Source organism: Rhyacophila brunnea, unplaced genomic scaffold (assembly GCF_057557595.1).
Source record: "Rhyacophila brunnea isolate RB1 unplaced genomic scaffold, BYU_Rbru_1.0 scaffold_5, whole genome shotgun sequence".
NCBI classification, from domain to species: Eukaryota; Metazoa; Arthropoda; class Insecta; order Trichoptera; family Rhyacophilidae; genus Rhyacophila; species Rhyacophila brunnea.
Window position 1 is genome coordinate 23,353,388 of NW_028233170.1, and position 18,444 is coordinate 23,371,831.

The 18,444-nt window shown below is 32.1% G+C and overlaps 1 protein-coding gene across 1 annotated transcript in view; it reads right to left on the minus strand.

Moving 5' to 3' along the window:
* LOC147066189 (muscle, skeletal receptor tyrosine-protein kinase-like) overlaps positions 1-18,444 on the minus strand; it is a 56,619-nt gene that overhangs the window by 5,021 nt on the left and 33,154 nt on the right. The window contains exon 5 of the mRNA XM_085955735.1: positions 3,982-4,153. Coding sequence (XP_085811861.1) covers positions 3,982-4,153 — 172 coding nt within the window. The remainder of the gene's footprint in view (positions 1-3,981; positions 4,154-18,444) is intronic.

Below are 18,444 nucleotides of genomic sequence, written 5' to 3' on the forward strand. Positions count from 1 at the left end.
TTTGTTCATTACGAAATCCTAGTATTAACGGATTAGTCCAGATTGGGTATATTTAATGATCTGTAATAATGATTTTTATCAACAAATATAAAGCTGAACAATAATTTTATTATGAATCACGTTATTAAATTTATTTAAGGATTTGTGTCCATCTCCTTATTTAGATTCTCCATCTCCTTAATTTAGCCTTAAGAAATGGGATTATTCTTCTTAGAGAAATTTGCCATTGTTCGCTTATATTGTTATATTAATTTTAGCTGAGGCATTTTCTGCATTAAATTGCAAAAAAACCTTTTTTAGGTAAGTAATTTTATATCTACGCAGAGAATTTGTAGATACGTAGGTACAACACAAAACTCTCAAAGACTCTCAAAACCAACCTCCCCACGCACCAAACACAGTTTTAATCGAGCGTATCACGAAGCTCTGTATTTGGATGTGAAGCATCAGTAATTCTTAACTAGGAATATCTCAGGAGCAGATACCAAAGTCGCTCTCAGGTGAGCTTTGACTGAGTTTAATAATGAAAGACGTAATTTAATAAAAACGTGCCATGAGAGAGAAATGCACGGAGAATATCAAACATGAATGCATTTAATGATATAAGAGACAAAAAACAAAGCTAAAATAATACGGACAGAGATATGTCATTTTTTAAATGCAATGTAATTTGTAGATAGGTACATGCTAACGTAGTGACAATACATTCTATTACATTTGGAGATGGTCAAGTGCTTCCACAGAACAGTTTAATAAGATAGAAATGCAAAGCCAACTTCTATATACTAAGATTTTAAAGAAAGCCTTTGGGATGTCTTCAAATATTACCAATGTTGAATGCGCGTTTTGCTTACGTGGCTAATTTAAATGCGTATAGACGAAACTGTTGAAAATAACATATCCTTCAACACGTGTTTAAGTTTATGTCATATTTCTCCACACTCGAGAATTAAACCTTTTAACTGCCCTACCCAGAAGGTAACATACTTCCTATTGTTTTTATGTTTCCTGCATGTTTCAGACGTGCCATTCCATATATTTAAATTTCTGATCTCGTAATCTCGCGAACATTGGGAGATGCTTGGTATTTTCATGAGATTTGAATATTTTCACGAGCCAATCGTTTTATTTAAATTGCAATTCTTTAGCTGACAACAATGTTTTTTTTTTTTACACAATTCCAACATTTAAAATTCCTTGATTTTTGGATCACCGAACCGAGGGATATTCTGGTATCACCGACACTCTAGTAAGTAAAAATACTGTGTACCTACCTACCTAGTCTGAGTATCTAAATTGATTTTTAATTTGCTAAGGATTGGACTATAGATTTAACACTATAAGTTGTCCGACGAGTGAGGGCGCCACATGCTAACATTTGACATATAATTCAATACTTTTAATACTGCCATGAGCTTAGTTCTAAATTCGAGCACCGGACGATTTATGATGTTATATCTTTAGCTCATATTACTGAAATTGTTTCTTAAACCAGTGGTTCTGAATACTAAATTATGACCAACTTTATTTTTTAAGTTCTGCGCCCCAACCTACAACGGGCTCCTCATGCACACCCCTAGTTTCGCCTATGGTTATAATATTATGTGCAGATGATAGAATACAAGAAAAAATCACCCTGTTCCATTAGTGACCGAAAAATTATTAAATCCATATTATAATATTATCAATTTTTATCATAAATAATCTTTTTTTTTTGCAAATTGCATTCGTATGTTGATAAAAAAAATATTACGGAGATAACAATATGATAAGCATGTTTTAATATTTTACTTATATCATAAAAAAAGAAAGTAGTACTGATATAAGCGAAGCATATGGGTCTCCATAGCGTGAAGGTTATGGCTATGTCATAATTAATTATTTTTTGCTTGCCGTTAAATAGACGTACACAATTTATTGTGCTCGATTTTTGATCCGAATTCCCACAAAGTCGATAATATCAGAATCTTCGAATTTCAGGATTAGTTTTGTGATTTAATGAAAGTGGCAATTTTATAAATTAAAAAATGTATTAAAATCTCAGAAAAATATTATGATTACTATCAACCAACGTAAATTAAGAGAAAATTTTAAATCTGTTGTATTCTTTCAATATTGATTATAGTCGGTGCATTGATTTTTTCCCACTGTTTTATCAGTATGTACTGGAAACACCGATAGTAATTAATTAGTTTGGAATAAATACGTCAACACGTCGATGAAACATTTATAATTTTTGAAGCTAGTCACATTAATAATATTATTATTACTTACGTCGGTACCAGACGGGGATTTTTGTTAAAATTTCACTATTGTTTTCTAATTACGGGATTGAACAAATTTCATGCAGAAAAAATACTAGATAGATATATTTTGTAAAAATGAAAATTAAGGGAAACATATATTTTTTTATATTGTTGTTACTAATTACATAATACCTACTTACTAAATAAATGTTTCATAATGTAATACTCATAATCAAAACTATTCGTATGTACATATTTTATTATAGGTACCTACCACGTATGGGATAATCGCTATCGAATGGAGTCTTCAAATACAAAAAAGGTTGGACACCCATTATAGTAATCAGTCACTATATTAGATTCCGGTATACTGGAGTATCACTATATACCATTCCCTTTCCCTAGGGATTGCAATACCGAATAAATATATCAATACCGGTATTTCGGTATTTCTTATTGTATTTATTCATATTATTATTTTATTATAGTATTATTATAGTATTATTTCGTATTAATATCGGTATTCGTCAAGACATATTACAGAAAAAAATAAGTACCTACCAATAGACATAACTATTGAAATATATTTAAAACATTATTGTATAGCAGCCTAAAGTACCTACCTACATTAATTATGTGGACCTTTGTAAATATGTATAGATCATAATATTTTAGGACTGCTAATTTTTACAAATACTATAAGTCCTGGGTACAGAAAAATCTCTGAAATTCAACGTTCCTTGGATGTTCTATAAACGTTGTATCAATATAGTTATAGAATAATTGGAAATATTTGCCACGAATGTTTTCTTTTTCGAAATATGTTAATTTATCGCGACAAATCTTTATTTAGTATATTTGAGGGATTATGTTTTAATTTTATTTAACTTTTGTTGTTTTCCAGTCAGTATATTTGCGTTTTGGCAGCAAAAAACTTAATTTAATATACACTACAATAGTCAGTAATGAAAAAATAACATATACGTGCATGCTTTCTTTATACCAAAAATACCGGTATTTTGGATTTTTGAAACCGGTTTTTCGGTATTGCAATCCCTACTTTTCTCCGTGCGATGCCGTTTTTAGGTCGGCGATCAAATTTCACGATGTGTCCTTATCCTGAGGCTGTCGTATTTCATCGATATTACGATGAAAACACTTGCGGAGGCTACGAAGCCAATAGAATATCCTTCTGCTTAATTTGTATACTGACTTCTATCTCCTCCTGAATTATGAGATAGGTAAGCAGCCTTTTTGCGCTTAATAGTAGCTATAAATTCTCTTTGCGTATTAGCTCATCTTAAAATCTTTTCGTGGATAATATGACTAGACCATGCTACACAGACACAGCAATATCTATAAAGCCTCCAACCCTTTTATGTTAAGGCTTTGACTCAATAGATTAGTACGAATATAATATAACATCTGATCGCCGAGACTTATGATTCGATAGCAGAAGACATGTTTCAGTTAAGTTATTCAACACTGGGCCCCGATCTTCTTGTAGACGGCAGCCGAAGAGTTTCACATGGTCCACTTTATAAGTCGGCTCACACTCAAATATCTTCCACGTGGCTTATACGCCCGAGCTGATGGTGCTGACATGATTTGGAAAAACCTAAGAAAACTGCCGAGTGACAGGGATTTTCGGATGCGTCACATGTTGTACACCTAATGAGCGAACTTTGATAAAGAAGAAGAATATGTATTATGTTAAGTTAATATTATATTATACCTTTATATACTTTCCCATAGCACCCTTCGCCGATTTCTTCTAGAAACCTGAGTGCTTCACGCTGCAGTAACGGGACCGCTGGACCTCTGGAATGAGCAGGGGCATTATATGCGCTGCTGTATTGTGGGTTTGCGATGTAGCGCTCAGCCAATAAAGGCTCGCCGGTTCGGGGCTGAAAACAATATCAAATAAAAATATATTAAATTTTAATATATTACCATAAAACGACATTATTTTAGCATTGACATCGTGATATATTTTAAAAGGTTTTATTACTATTTTATAGAACTGGAATGTGAAGTGCTTTTGGCCGCCTACACAATGTCTTTAATAATGATTGTGATTAAAAAGAAAAGTGTTTAAGCAGTAACCAGCAATCGCCAGTAAAATAGAGATCCAGAAACACAGAGGAGAACAGTGCTGTATGGAAAGGTGCATGCTGTTCATAACGAGTATGGCCAAAAAGCGAAATGATTGTAAAAGGAAACAAACAGAAAAATGTATACCAATGTCCAGATTCAAAAAAATTTGAATTATAAGTTTTTTTCGGGGAACCCCATCCCATCCATAGAAAAATATATCTTAAAATAATATTCAAAGTAGATCAATGTGTTACAGTTACTTTATGTAAAAGACAATTAAAGAAAATTATTGTAATTTTTATTAATTTTTATTAATTTTTATTAATTTTTAAACATAAAATTAATGTAATTCACTCACTAGTAGCATCAACTAGTTCCCCAGCTGTCTCATACCTTTGCATTATATTTAGTGACTGGGGTGTGCTTGCATTTTTTACACAATTTTTCGAAGTCTAGGTCTATTTGTCGATTTTTTTTGACTCGCGAATTTTTATTTTCACTCGCGAAACCCCGCCAGAAAGGTGCTGTGGAACCCAGTTTGAAGACCACTGCTATATATGCAGCCAGACTCTATTTTCTAAAAAAATAGCTTACAATAGCAATTTTGTTTAGGTTACGTAAGTAATTTGATCTACAAGGTTTGTTATGTGGTAATTTCGTTTTGTGAAAAGTCTATTGTCATTTCATTTTAAAAGCTGCCTCCCTAAAAGTAAAATTATACGAAGCCAGCTTATTTAATTTCTTGAAAAAAACGGCGCTTTTAATACAGCCTTGCTCCATAGTAATTATATAATATAGATGTATTTATTACGGTATTATTACAAGATATTTTTTTTAAATTATAAACCATTTTAATATTACAAGATAAGATTTTAAATTATAAACCACTTTAATACCTATTATGCAGATACATTTGTACCGGTTAAATGATCGATATTATTGCGATCTCACTTGGCGATTTTTGTCGTTCAACAATGTATTGAATGACAGTTAAAATCAATGTAAGTAGGAACCACATCTGAACAATGTTAACCAACTCGCACGTTGAGTTGAACGAAGTTGGGGTCCTTTCTACTTTTACTCCTTTCACATTCAAGTCAACTGGTTGCATAGGCAACTAACATCTCAGATTGACACGTCAAATTTGTTTGTTTCATATCGATTTATTATTCAACATTAAACATTTGGCAGATTTGAAAAATAAAAATCGCCGCGTGAGAATGATGCATAAGACACATTAGCTTTGGTGTCCCAAAGCTGTAATGAAAACAAAGATCTTGAAGAAAAACCTTCTTATAAGAATGTAGAGCTTTTATGTATAAGGGTGAAACTAAACATATTAATTTAGGCTTTGCTTAAAATAGGCGCAATTCAATTCATGATGTAACAAGTTTTACTTGCGATTTCTTTACTGATTAATAAAAAGTCTTACATCATTGTTACAAGCCAAACAGACGATTTTTTATATAATGAACCACCATTATTTACATAAACATACATCGTAAAAATAGCAGGTACATAGGTAAATAATCAAAGCAATATGTCAACATCAGCTGCCATGCTCTTTTACAAGCATATTGTCAGCGTGGAGAATATTATAATTTGTTTTATAGTGCTGAACAGGAACAAGGTCATTCATAGTTCATTCAGAGACTAATCTCAGCGTTGAAAGGACGTCATTTTAATTCAGTCTAACCTCAAAAACCTCTAACCATCGGGGATTTATTTTAAGGAACGCAATAATTATTATTTACAATTCTCGGTCGAATGAATAATCATTATTACTTTTATTATTATTACCTCCAAACATAACATATGCGACGTAGCCTGGTGCCGGCCGACGGAATACAGGGCTGTCAAAAAATTTAAAGTTAAAAATAGCTTATTGTACAGATGGAATAATTACATACTTCCAAGCGTCAAACGGCATACAACATTCATCTAAAATAATTATGAAAAGACTATCTGATTATGTTATGTTATTTTTGTATTGTTCTTATTTTTTTGCTTATCAAAATATTTCACATATTATCTGATGATGTGTATTTTGGATATATCGTAATATGTATCTGGTCTCATTAAAATTGCTATTAAGTTGATATAACATAGGAAAATCTGTAAATCATTAAAACGTTAATTTCGTTATAGTTTTTAATTAAACCGGTGCATTACATATTAGATTTAAACACTGTTGTACTGTGTGACTTTTATAATATCAGATAAAACTGTAGGATGTCAGCAGAAGAGTAAACAAAACCCAGCTCATGGGATAACCGAATGGTAAGCAACTGTATATATTATATTTTCCCGCCAAATTGCACACAATTAAAAACAATTTATCATAAAAACAAGTAAGACGTCTTCGACAGCCCTGGGTGATTGATTCGATAAAGTCGGCAGTTTTTTTTGTCTTGTTCTCTGCGATCGCTAGCTTTGAATAAAAAAAAAATCTATGGGTGACCACGTTAATAATCATTTTTATGAGTATAAATTATTTCTTGCATTGGCTTTTATTAATTAATAATTATTGTACCTACCAACTAAAAGTAAAGTTGCGTTACTTGTTTGTAAAAGTGTCAGACTAAATTAATTAAACTAATCGGGTAAGTAATAAAAAGTCATTAATTGAGTTAGCATTTACTTGGTAGAATTCCATTTTAAAAGAAATGAAAATATAATTAATTATATTTTCATTTCTTTTAATGAAAAGTCACTTTCTTTTATAATAAACAGACATCACTATATTATTTTTTTTTAAAATATGCATTAGAATTAAACAATATGTACCTATTTTTTTTAATAGTTATGTAATAGGTCTTACATATTCAAAATAAATACTATTCATTAATAATGTTTTTTGGATAGCACATGAAATAAAAATGTAGGTAGATATGTATTTCAACATCCTTCGTATGTTTAGCTCTCGGACAATTTCAGGTTAAAACGTTATTAATATATTATTATTAAGTTTATATCGTGGCTATCCATCATATTGGTTGCAATGTTTTACACCAAACACCTGATTAACAAATTGAATTTAGTAACATTTACGTATATCAGAAGATATCATTTTTGGGTCACCCCATATTTTATACACTTTGACAGTGTTATGATTTAAATTAAATAAGAGATCATTATTATTACTTTAGCCCAAAGCATTGTCGGCGACCTTTGCATATTACCAGTAGAGCAACAATTCCGGACCACATGTAAAAAAATCATATTTTCAATTCTCAAGGGCAATTCTGTAGAGCGTCCCCTTAACAAATTGTACTATACTAAAAATGAAATTAGTAATAGGTCCACAGTGACCGAGCTGGTAACGTATCGGTACATAGAAAACATGCTTTATAACAAAATTCCTTCGAAATCTCATTCTTATAATTATTAGAAATATGGAATACCTACTTAATACTTTTTTCTGTTACACGTGTTACAAATCCCATTTTTTACCATATCCGACCCTAAATAGGCTTCATCAAAGTAAAGGTTGCATTTACACATTTTTGTTTTTACGAGAAACGATAGCCACTTGCTCAATCTAGTAGGTCCATACTCTGGGTCCAAATACACATTGAAGAACAACATGTGAATTTTTCGCTAAGTAGGTATTCCATATTTTTTATAATTATAAGAATGAGATTTTGAAGGAATTTTGTTATAAAGCATGTTTTCTATGCTCACACAAAATTTCAAATTCCTAAATAAATGGAACAACTCCGCTCTTTGTATAAATTTTCTTTATATATAAAAGGGAAGCTAAAATTGAGTTATAATTAATTCATAGTGGAGCTTATTTCTAAATAAAAAGTTACCAAGTGTATTTTTGGAATATTGTTAAATTTCGCTCGATAGTCAAATTATTTAGTTTATTCTATTTCCTGAACAAATTGCTCAGATGGATTTACCCGGTTTGCAGGTTAAGCAGTCGTATTGTAATGAATAAAAGCTATGATCTAAAACTTAAATAATCTTAATCAAAGGTTTTTTATAGATAATACAAATTAAAGCAAATGAAAATATTTCTGTTTCACAATTTTATTCCATATTACCGTTATTTTCTTTGATAAATAAGACAGACCATCCAAATATCCAGATACTAATAAATAGTGATGTAATTCGTTTGTACAATGTAAACAGAGGAGTTTAATAATATTATTTTGCCATGAATATAATCATCGCAGCTTTTCTTCTTCATCTTCTTGTCTTAATAATTTTTTCGTTCGACAAAAAATGAATATTAGTACCTATTGGGTAATAGTTTAGCCGATTATAATCCCAATCCAATCTTTAAACCCACACAAATATCTCATACCTACTATCCTCATTTATTGTTGTCATCCAGGCGCTTAACTATTTAACTAGTCATCAGTCGCCTGTGATTGATACCAAGACAGTTATCCGTAGACCACGACCGTGTCAACTTGCTACAGCGTAACCGTCGTCGAAGCAATGCTTCAATTCCAGTCTCCTTACGAACTCAGTTAATTAGACTACCTACCAAGCCGTGTTACCGGCACAGGTGTCTCATATAACATATCTGTACGACCGTCGAAGCGCTAAATCTGATATGGTTCGAGCGAACGCTGCGTCTCATCATTCATACAAACTTAAGTGTAACCGTGAGAATAGCACTCAGAACCATCCACCTACGAGGACGTGATTGCATGAACCTGGGACCTGCTCCAGCCAGATAGCCGAACAACATCAATATGAGTGACTGGATCGCCTACCGTTTAAACCGCCCTAGCAAATCATCGATATTCACAATCATCCCAAATTACAGTCCACTAAAAAGCGCCGCCAGGTAATAAATAAAATGTAAGTATTATTACGATTATACTAAATACTTTGGCCATCACGAACAAAGTTTGTGAATGTGAGACTTTTTTTGTTTTATTATATTATAATGTGGGTGCACCCTGGGTATTGCTGACCTATCCAGTGTCTCATAATATGAAACTTGATATGATTTTTCCATGTAAAACATAATTCCCAAAATTTGCGCTGCTCTCCTATTGGGGGTGGTGGAGAGATCTGGAGGGTAAGTTATGACCACAAGGATAGGAGAGAGCACTAGGAAGCGAGTTTAGCAAACAAATGTTCGCTTTTCACTTTTTTATTTCCGTTATTCTATAGTAACTAGGGAATCCAATCCCGAGCCAAAATTCTGATCCCGGAATTTCGGAATTTCGGGATTACAATTTGACAATCCCGGGATTGGCATTTTTTTCCATTGTTAATATAAAGTTTTTATATTTACAAATAACATTGATAAAATCGATCAAAAATAAATCTAGTATAATTTATACTATTTAAGACATTTATTGTTAATATTGTATATGTTCAATCTCGGAAATACATAAGTTTACTGGGGTAAATAATATTGTAATATAAATAGTAATGTGAATTTAATATGAGATTGCTGTTTCTGATAGTAAAGCAAATCATGGTGTACTTATGGCCTTTCCGCTTCATAAATCTAATTAGTCAGCCAAATATGAAACTGCCGTAAAATGTATGGTGGAATGGTGGAATTACTTTGTTAATAGTGCTAAGCATTGTTTTTTCCAACCTTTCTCATTTTTATTAATCTATGTGAAAAAATAAAATGAATCGGCAACTTACACATGAGTATAAATCAAACTTCATTCAAACTCAGTTTATTTCTAACGTAGTTATTGGTTATTAAAAGTATTCTTTCTGTTATATTTTCGTTTTTATTTTATTTACCATAACAATTGATAAAAAGAAAGTTTCAGGATTATGTTTATGAATCCCGGGATTCATAGGTATCGAAAATAGCTCGGGATCCTTGGATTGGAATCCCTAATAGTAACCCAATGACTTATGGCGGCAGAGGGTCAAGATAGGATTAGGGGTTACAGGGTTTTTTTTATTAAAACAAATGCATTTGTATTGGTTATTACGCACTACGAATATGATCTTAGCCTTAGACACAGTTACAATGGGGAGTTATACAAAAATGTTTGCTATAAATTGTCTAGGAAAGTACATCGATAGAGTAGGTAAATATATATTTTTAATTTCTACATGGAAACAGAACATAAAGGAAGATTTAAGAACTATAATAGTGCCAAACAATTTAAAAAAATAGTCATTGGAAAACCTCGACTGGCGTGCAAGTGGCGTCGGGACGTTTGCCGCTCCACCGATTCTCACGTGGTGATAAAATGGCCGCCCGCACCTTGTTCCACTGAGACACTCTGCACTATTAGTTTACATTGTATTTTGGTTGAGTGATCTTGCAATTTGTCAAAGTGATGCTAGGCGCCATCGCCACGCTGCTTTCTGTGAGCTATGCGGACGGAGGAATACAGGGTTCGCTAGAGAAGTATAACTAGGACATTTGAAAGCAATCACGATTCTCGACAATGAGGGACACAAAAAAAGAAATATACTTTTAAATAACAGTGTTTACCACATGAAATCGCACTCGCATTATACGAGGGTGGGTCAATAAGTCCTTAGAAAAGCCGACAGGTGGCGCGACTAGTACTGCAAGCGGTTTGTTTTCATGCAGCGGCACTACCGATTCAGTATGCTGCGAAGTTTCAATCAGATTGGTCGGGTTGTTGTGTGTTTCTCGTACATTTAAAAAAAAAAATTTGCTTGTGGAAAATGGAAAAATGGAAAATGGAGAAAATTGAGTTTAGAGTTGTTATTAAACATTTTAATATAAAAGGGTTAACAGCAAAGGAAATAAAAAATGAGTTGGATTTAGTTCACGGCATATCTGCTCCTTCACTTGCAACTATTTATAACTGGTTAAATGAATTTAAACGTGGTCGTACATCAACAAAGGATGAACCACGCTCAGGACGTCCTGTAGAGGTGACTACACCAGAAATGATCAATAAAATCGACGATATGGTGTTAAGTGACCGAAGATTAAAGTTGAGTGAGATAATTGAGGTTACAAGGATCTCAAAAGGTAGCGTCATTTCTATTTTACATGACAAATTGGGCATGAAAAATATTTCTGCAAGATGGGTGCCGCGTTTGCTCACAGTCGACAATAAACGCAGTAGGGTGGTGGCCTCTAAAGCCCTGTTGTCGCTCATGCAACGCAATCCGGATGAATTTTTTTGTCGCTTTGTGACTGTAGATGAAACATGGATACACCACTATACTCCCGAGACGAAAGAACAGTCAAAGCAGTGGATTGCGAAGGCAAACCATGTCCAAAGAAGGCGAAAACCGTAAAATCAGCTGGTAAGGTTATGGCTACTGTATTTTGGGATGCACGTAAAATTATTTTCGTTGACTATTTGGAAAAAGGAAAAACAATAACAGGGGATTATTATGCATCTTTATTGGACCAGCTAAAAATCAAAATTGAAGAAAAACGGCCTCATTTAAACAGGAAAAAAATCCTCTTTCATCAGGACAATGCCCGTGTTCACACATGTTTACGATCAATGGCTAAAATTGAAGAATTGAAGTTCGAATTGGTCGACCACCCACCGTATTCGCCAGATTTAGCCCCCAGTGACTTTTTCTTTTTCCCAAACTTAAAAAAATGGCTAAGTGGACAACGTTTTTTTTCAAATGAAGAAGTCATCGATCGGACAAATGCTTATTTTGAGGACCTTCCGAAAACTTATTTTTCTGACGGTTTAAAAAAAATGAGAAACGTCTAACCAAGTGTATTGAGCTCCAAGGAAATTATGTTGAGAAATATAAAAAAAATTCAAAAATAAAACCTGTTTTAATGCTTTTTTCTGAGGAATTATTGACCCACCCTCGTATAACAAGGTCACTTAATTTATGCCAGTGGCGAAGGGTGGAGGTAGGCTGTTAAGTTTCGACATATAAATAGTGCACACTAAACTTTGTCAGTCAGACGTATTTGTTTTCATTGAACTCAGACTACGATGTGTAGATAGTGTTTGTTACTTTTTAAAATTCAATTATACCATCCCTAATCCATGCCATAGTAGATAACAGTAAAAAAATATTCGTTTATCTATAAAATATCTAAAATTATACCATTACACCATACATAGTTTTAAATATTTTATATATAGAAGATTATTTTTTATCGATTATGGTTTGGTGTAATGGATGTATATGTACAATATTGTACATTAATTAAAAAAAAAACTCATCAACATCATCTGTAATATGTATTCTTTTCAGCGAAAACAAATAAGTATGAATGAACAAATGTGAACTATTTTTGTCGGATCGCCCATATCATACCTCAACTATTCTGGTTTGGTTTGAGCAGTGTTTAATTGAATATTTTTTTTTTTTTTTAAATTATTAATAACCATGCCCTTGCTTTTTCGTACAAGGTGGTTGTTAGTAATTTTGAACAATCACAAACACCCAGGCTTTGAGAAATACACATACATATTGTGTCCTGACCGGGATTCGAACCCAGAACTCCCGGGTGGAAGGCAAGCGCCTAACGTACTGTACCACGAGAGCCGCCTTAATTGAATATTAAAAACTAGCCAGCACCATCTGCAAATTGTATTCATAGTTTAATGAAAACAAATAAGTATGACTGACAAAGTTTAATGAGCACTATCTATGTCGAATCTTAACAGCCTACATCCACCCCTCGCCACTGATTAATACTATATTTTTTGACAATATGTCTGGTTATATCAGAAAAACCATCTCGTTTTAAAAAAAATTAAAAAATTAATGCTCAATAAAATATAGTATTTGAATTACTTTATTAGAAAGATGAATGATATTGTAAATGCTATGAGAATGGGCGGAGTACAATGAAAATGTTTGGATAAATCAGATTTAGCGTAATGCCTAAATATACATTATAAAAAAAACTAGACGTCTGATCGTCATAGACAAACAATCTTAAATTACTCCGCACAAGAAAACATTGATATGAGAGTAGACTGTAGAGCAGTGGTGCCCAACCTTTAATCTATCTTGAGCAAATTAAGAATTTAAAAATTTTGGGCGTGCCACAAATAGGACAATGATCTTTTTTTTGAAAAAAAAAATCAGCACAATAGGTAAAAGAAAACACAATAATATTACACTGCTACTGTTTATTACTACTTTTAATCTACTACAAATTAAAAACAATACAGGACAAACAAAACTTATTAATAAGCAATGTGAAGACTGGCATTGCATGTCTTCGGCCAGTTTATTATGACCTTGATTTAGTTACGGGCTAAGTAAATATAGATTGTTGGGCATCTAATGTGCTTCTCAATCTTCTTGAAAATTGTAAGTGTCCGTTTTTTCTTTTTCTCTATCTCATATTCAGACATAATTATTCGGGTAACTATATGATAAATATAATTGTCGCCTTTTCGCCTGTGGTGATTGCCGACGAGGTGTTGCCACAGTGAGTAGCAATTTTGTCGATTTTTTATATACACTGCGTGCTTAATACATAATCTGAATACACGTGCCGCGAGCCACAATAAAACGGTACGCGAGCAACACGATGCTCGCGAACTACGGGTTAGGCACCGCTGTTGTAGAGTATAGACTATAATGTAAATTATACCACATATTTGCTTTTCCGATAAGCTTCAATCAGAAAATATGATTCAATTGTTTTCATTGAACCGAAAAAATCATATTGACGTGTATAAATAATATGAGTCAGTTTTATGAAAATGTTTTGAGGGGAAAATAAAGCAGAAAAATAATCATATACTTATCTCGAAGTCTCACAAAAGCGTCAGAATGTCAAACTATATTGATCATATAACATCTTAGACATATTCTATAATATATGATGTAGCTGTAGGTAGGTACGTATTATTTATGTTATAGCATTTGCCATTTTTATCCATTCCCAATTTCCGAACACGGAAATGTTTATTCGTACAGAAAACTTACTTAAAGAAAATATGGTATTTGTTCGGGGTGGCTTAGCACACGAAAATCAATAACTATTTACATACACCATAAAATGTGTATTTATTTCGTTCATATTAATTAGCGAATTGCCATTCATTATCATCTACTAACAGTTTACCATATTGCAATCGAAGTATAAGCAATAATTAGCACTATGATCGAAATTCACAGTTTCGTGCCGCTGTCTGAATATAGTGGGGCTTGATATGTGATATATCCTACAAAATCTTGTCTGACTTAGAAGGAACGTTGATTAATGATTTGTTTTCGAGATCCAGCCCTGCGCGTATGGACATTATAATATTAAATAATGCATGGGTAACTTACTCTTAAATTGTAGATAAAAAGAGAATAAGTTCTCATTATAAAAGGGAGCTGTCAAAAAAATTAAAATGTTAGTATTGAATATTAATATGCTTTGAAATTAAAAATGTGAGATGTGAGAAAAGCTTGAAACAATACGCCTGGATATTTTCGCACATTGTGGTGAAAATTTAATCAGAATCTAGACCTAGAGGGTAGGTTGTTGTATATTATGTAAAACGTACAAGGTTGTTTATTTTTATAACCATAGCAAGAATGCGGAAAGAATGAAAGCCTCAAATACCACGATATTTTCTCAATAGTTCAATATTATTATTTTATATAAGATAATTAGATATCTATTATAACTGCAGTACCCATCCGTCTTTTAATCATATTTTATTTGAGCATGGTGTTCTGTAAATGTATTTTATTCTGAAAAAAATAACGGTTTCATACTTTAATGTGAAAATTTTAACGTGAATTTCATTTTAGTTGAACTCTGTAAAACATTTTTGGTTTTTAGTCGAAAAGTGTACTTATCCTACTGGAAGTAAAAACAATTTTGGTCCGTGGATGCCAGAGATGAAGATAATATTATTATGCATTTATTGTGCAATTATATTGAAATTTTTACTTAGCTATACTTCCTATGATGGTTCTATGTATGTATCTATCTATGGTAGTATTATAACGCAAATATTTTTAGAATATTGCAGAGCTGCTACTCCAAAATACTATAATATTTCATTATGTATCGTCTATCCGCCTCTAGAGTAATATACATATCAATATATACTGTATGTGTGTGTATAGTTTTGAGTACATTATTGTTTTTTTTTACCAAGAAAATTGTGTTTTTTATAGGATTATTTCCGACACGATTTGGGTGACGCTATACCAGTTTTTAATGAAAAATATATGCTATTTTCAAAAAATCAGGATAACCTATAAAAACTCAATATTTCCTTTAAAGTTTATTATATAGGTAATTATTATTGAAAAATAAAGACTCGATAGAGCCAGAATAAAACAAAAGCAAGCACTTTGTTAATGGCTCTCCATACATGACGACCACTAGACGTTGCCACAAATAGCATGACAATTTTCTCAAAAAATGAGAAGTTAAGATTCTTAGTTTTGATTACGATGTGACGTTGAACTTGGCTTGGCTACGTATTACTACTAAAGGTATGCTAAAAATTAACCTCATCGCTGAACGCAATTTTGCGATAAAACAACGAGTCAGCAACTGCTCTGGAGCCAGTTCAGCGAAAGAATGTTCGTATGAGTAGGTACGTTAACTCTTTTGTAAGTTATATCTAAGCAAAAAAAAAACACCGCTATTATGTGTTATTTAACCAATTATTCAATGAATTTACCTTATTTAGAATAATTACTAAGTAGGTATAATTCGTATTATTAATTCATTTCCATCTTACATGTGTAATATAGTTTTAGCGATGTATTTCCTTTCAAACCTAAATTAATTGCCATACTCAAGAGTAAAACCACGCATTAATAAATAGAATTCAGATAGGCTATTCCTCAATACACTACATTTTGAAGTAGGATTTTGAATGTGTGAGTTTCCTACGAAAATATAACACATATTATAAACGTGCAATAGTGTGTGTTGCAACCTTCAAATACACCAATATTGAATGAGCGTCAGTGCATAAATCGAGAGCAGTTATCAGAACTTTATGCAGTCATCAAACGTTTAAAATAAATATAAAGGATAATAAAGCTTCAAAATTATATAAATAGATTATCTACAAAGTTTAAGGAATGTCCAGGATCATGCTTTGAAAATGCAATAGAAGCTCCATTTTGACCCACGCTGAGCATGTCCGCCCTTAAGGGCAGTTTATTGTTTACACTGTAGTGTTCTCCAAATGGTATTCAGTAGAACCCCAGACTTCCCCGAGATTAAATGAAGAGTATTACATGTATTTTAGTGATTTTTTGTATCTTTCAATAAATTCACTCGATTTATTGAGTTGTCGGCACTCGACATTATCTTTATTTATAAACATAATGCATTGATCGCAACCCCATTTAATGTTAGCCAAGTAGGTAATATGCGCCCATAAATAGGCATTTTTATTAGTCAGGAAACACACTAGGTACAAATAATTATAAAATTAAATTTATTATACACGTGAATTTGCATTTAATTATAGCACATATTTTAAAATTATAATATTGTTCAATTAAAATAACACCGCAGGCGACTTTTTTTTTCCCGGATACCCCTAAGCCCAGGCCCAGAGACTAGAGCCCTGTCGACCCCCCTACTCGACTTCAATTTGACATGATCAAATGTCAAATTGAAGTCGAATTGAATTAGATATTATCCTGTGAATTTAGGTATTTTAGGCTCTGACAATATCTACACCTAGAATCATGTCTGTAACTAACTGTTTGTGTGAATCTGAAATTATAGTGGAATGTCATCGTAGAAGTGTGAATTTCCCTTCAAATGAACCTGCCATTCGAAGTCATTAATTGTAGCTGACTTAATCAGTAGACCAGAGTAGGGATTGCAATATCGGTATTTCAAAACCGGTATTCCAGTATTTATCTATACCGAAATACCAGTTTTAAAAATCCCAAATACGGAAATTTTCGGTATTAAGAAACCATACACTTTACGTTTTTGACGATGAATTTAACGTTATATCTTCATTAGTTTATACTGTATTTCCTATTCAATTTAGTGTATAAGTTGTGTGCTGATAAAATGCAAAATATTGACTGAATCCAACATAGGTGAAATAACAATGAAACACAATTCATTAAATATACCCATTTATAAAATTGTCTCGATAAATTAACCTACTGATATTATTTCGAAATAAAAAACATCCGTGACAAATGTTCAATTATTCTATAATAACATTATTGATGAATGATGATTGTACAAGTTTTGAATTGAAGAAGCTTTTCCTGCAGCCACGCTTATTTACACTTAGTGAACTAGCCTTTTTGAGGGCTTTAATTGAAATTATCAATATATTCAGATTATTTGAAAAAATCACTAATTCTACAATATTGTGATTAATACATATTTTTAAATGTCACCATAATAAATGTGGATAGGTAGGTTTTTTCTATAAAATAATGTTTTAAAGAGATTGTAATAGCTATATTTACCGATAAGTAGGTACTTATGTTTTAACGAATACCGGTATTCAATAAGAAATACCGAAAAAACCGGTAGTGGTATTTTCATTCGGTATTGCAATTCCTAGACCAGAGATACTTTTTTGCTTCATTTTCATACATATAGGCTCCATCTCTATAGAAGCAAATATATGCAAAATAAATTTAAGCAAGAATATTGTTAATATATTATGAAATAATGATGGAATGAAAATACGTTGGTAGTAAAGTAGGCATTCAGAATTATTCGACTTTTAAAATATTAATTATCTGATTGGGTACTAAGTTGACCGAAAATAGATTAAATGGTTTTAAATTTTGATACATACAATAATGAAACAATGATATTTTTTGCGTTATAATAATATGTCGGTGGGTTGTTTTTTTTGAGACATGTATACTTCAGAAACAATTACCTCGCTTACCATTCTTTTATATAAATAGCTCCCTCTGTGTTGAAACACTGTAAATTTAATAAGGAATAAAAAAGTAGGTATGACTTGCCATGTTATATTTAGCTAACACAGCTTTATCTAAAAGATTTTTATGATATACCTCTAACAAACAATGGTAAAAGATAAATTAAAAAATAAAACAAATTAAATTATATTTATTTTGTACGTATTCTCTTATAAGTAAATACCTACTCAATTCAGTGATATATTTATCCGGATGATTGGTTGGGTTTCACTCACTAACCTTTTCGCAAAGCATTCTAATGTCTCAGTCTAATGATATTCTAAAAGCTTCT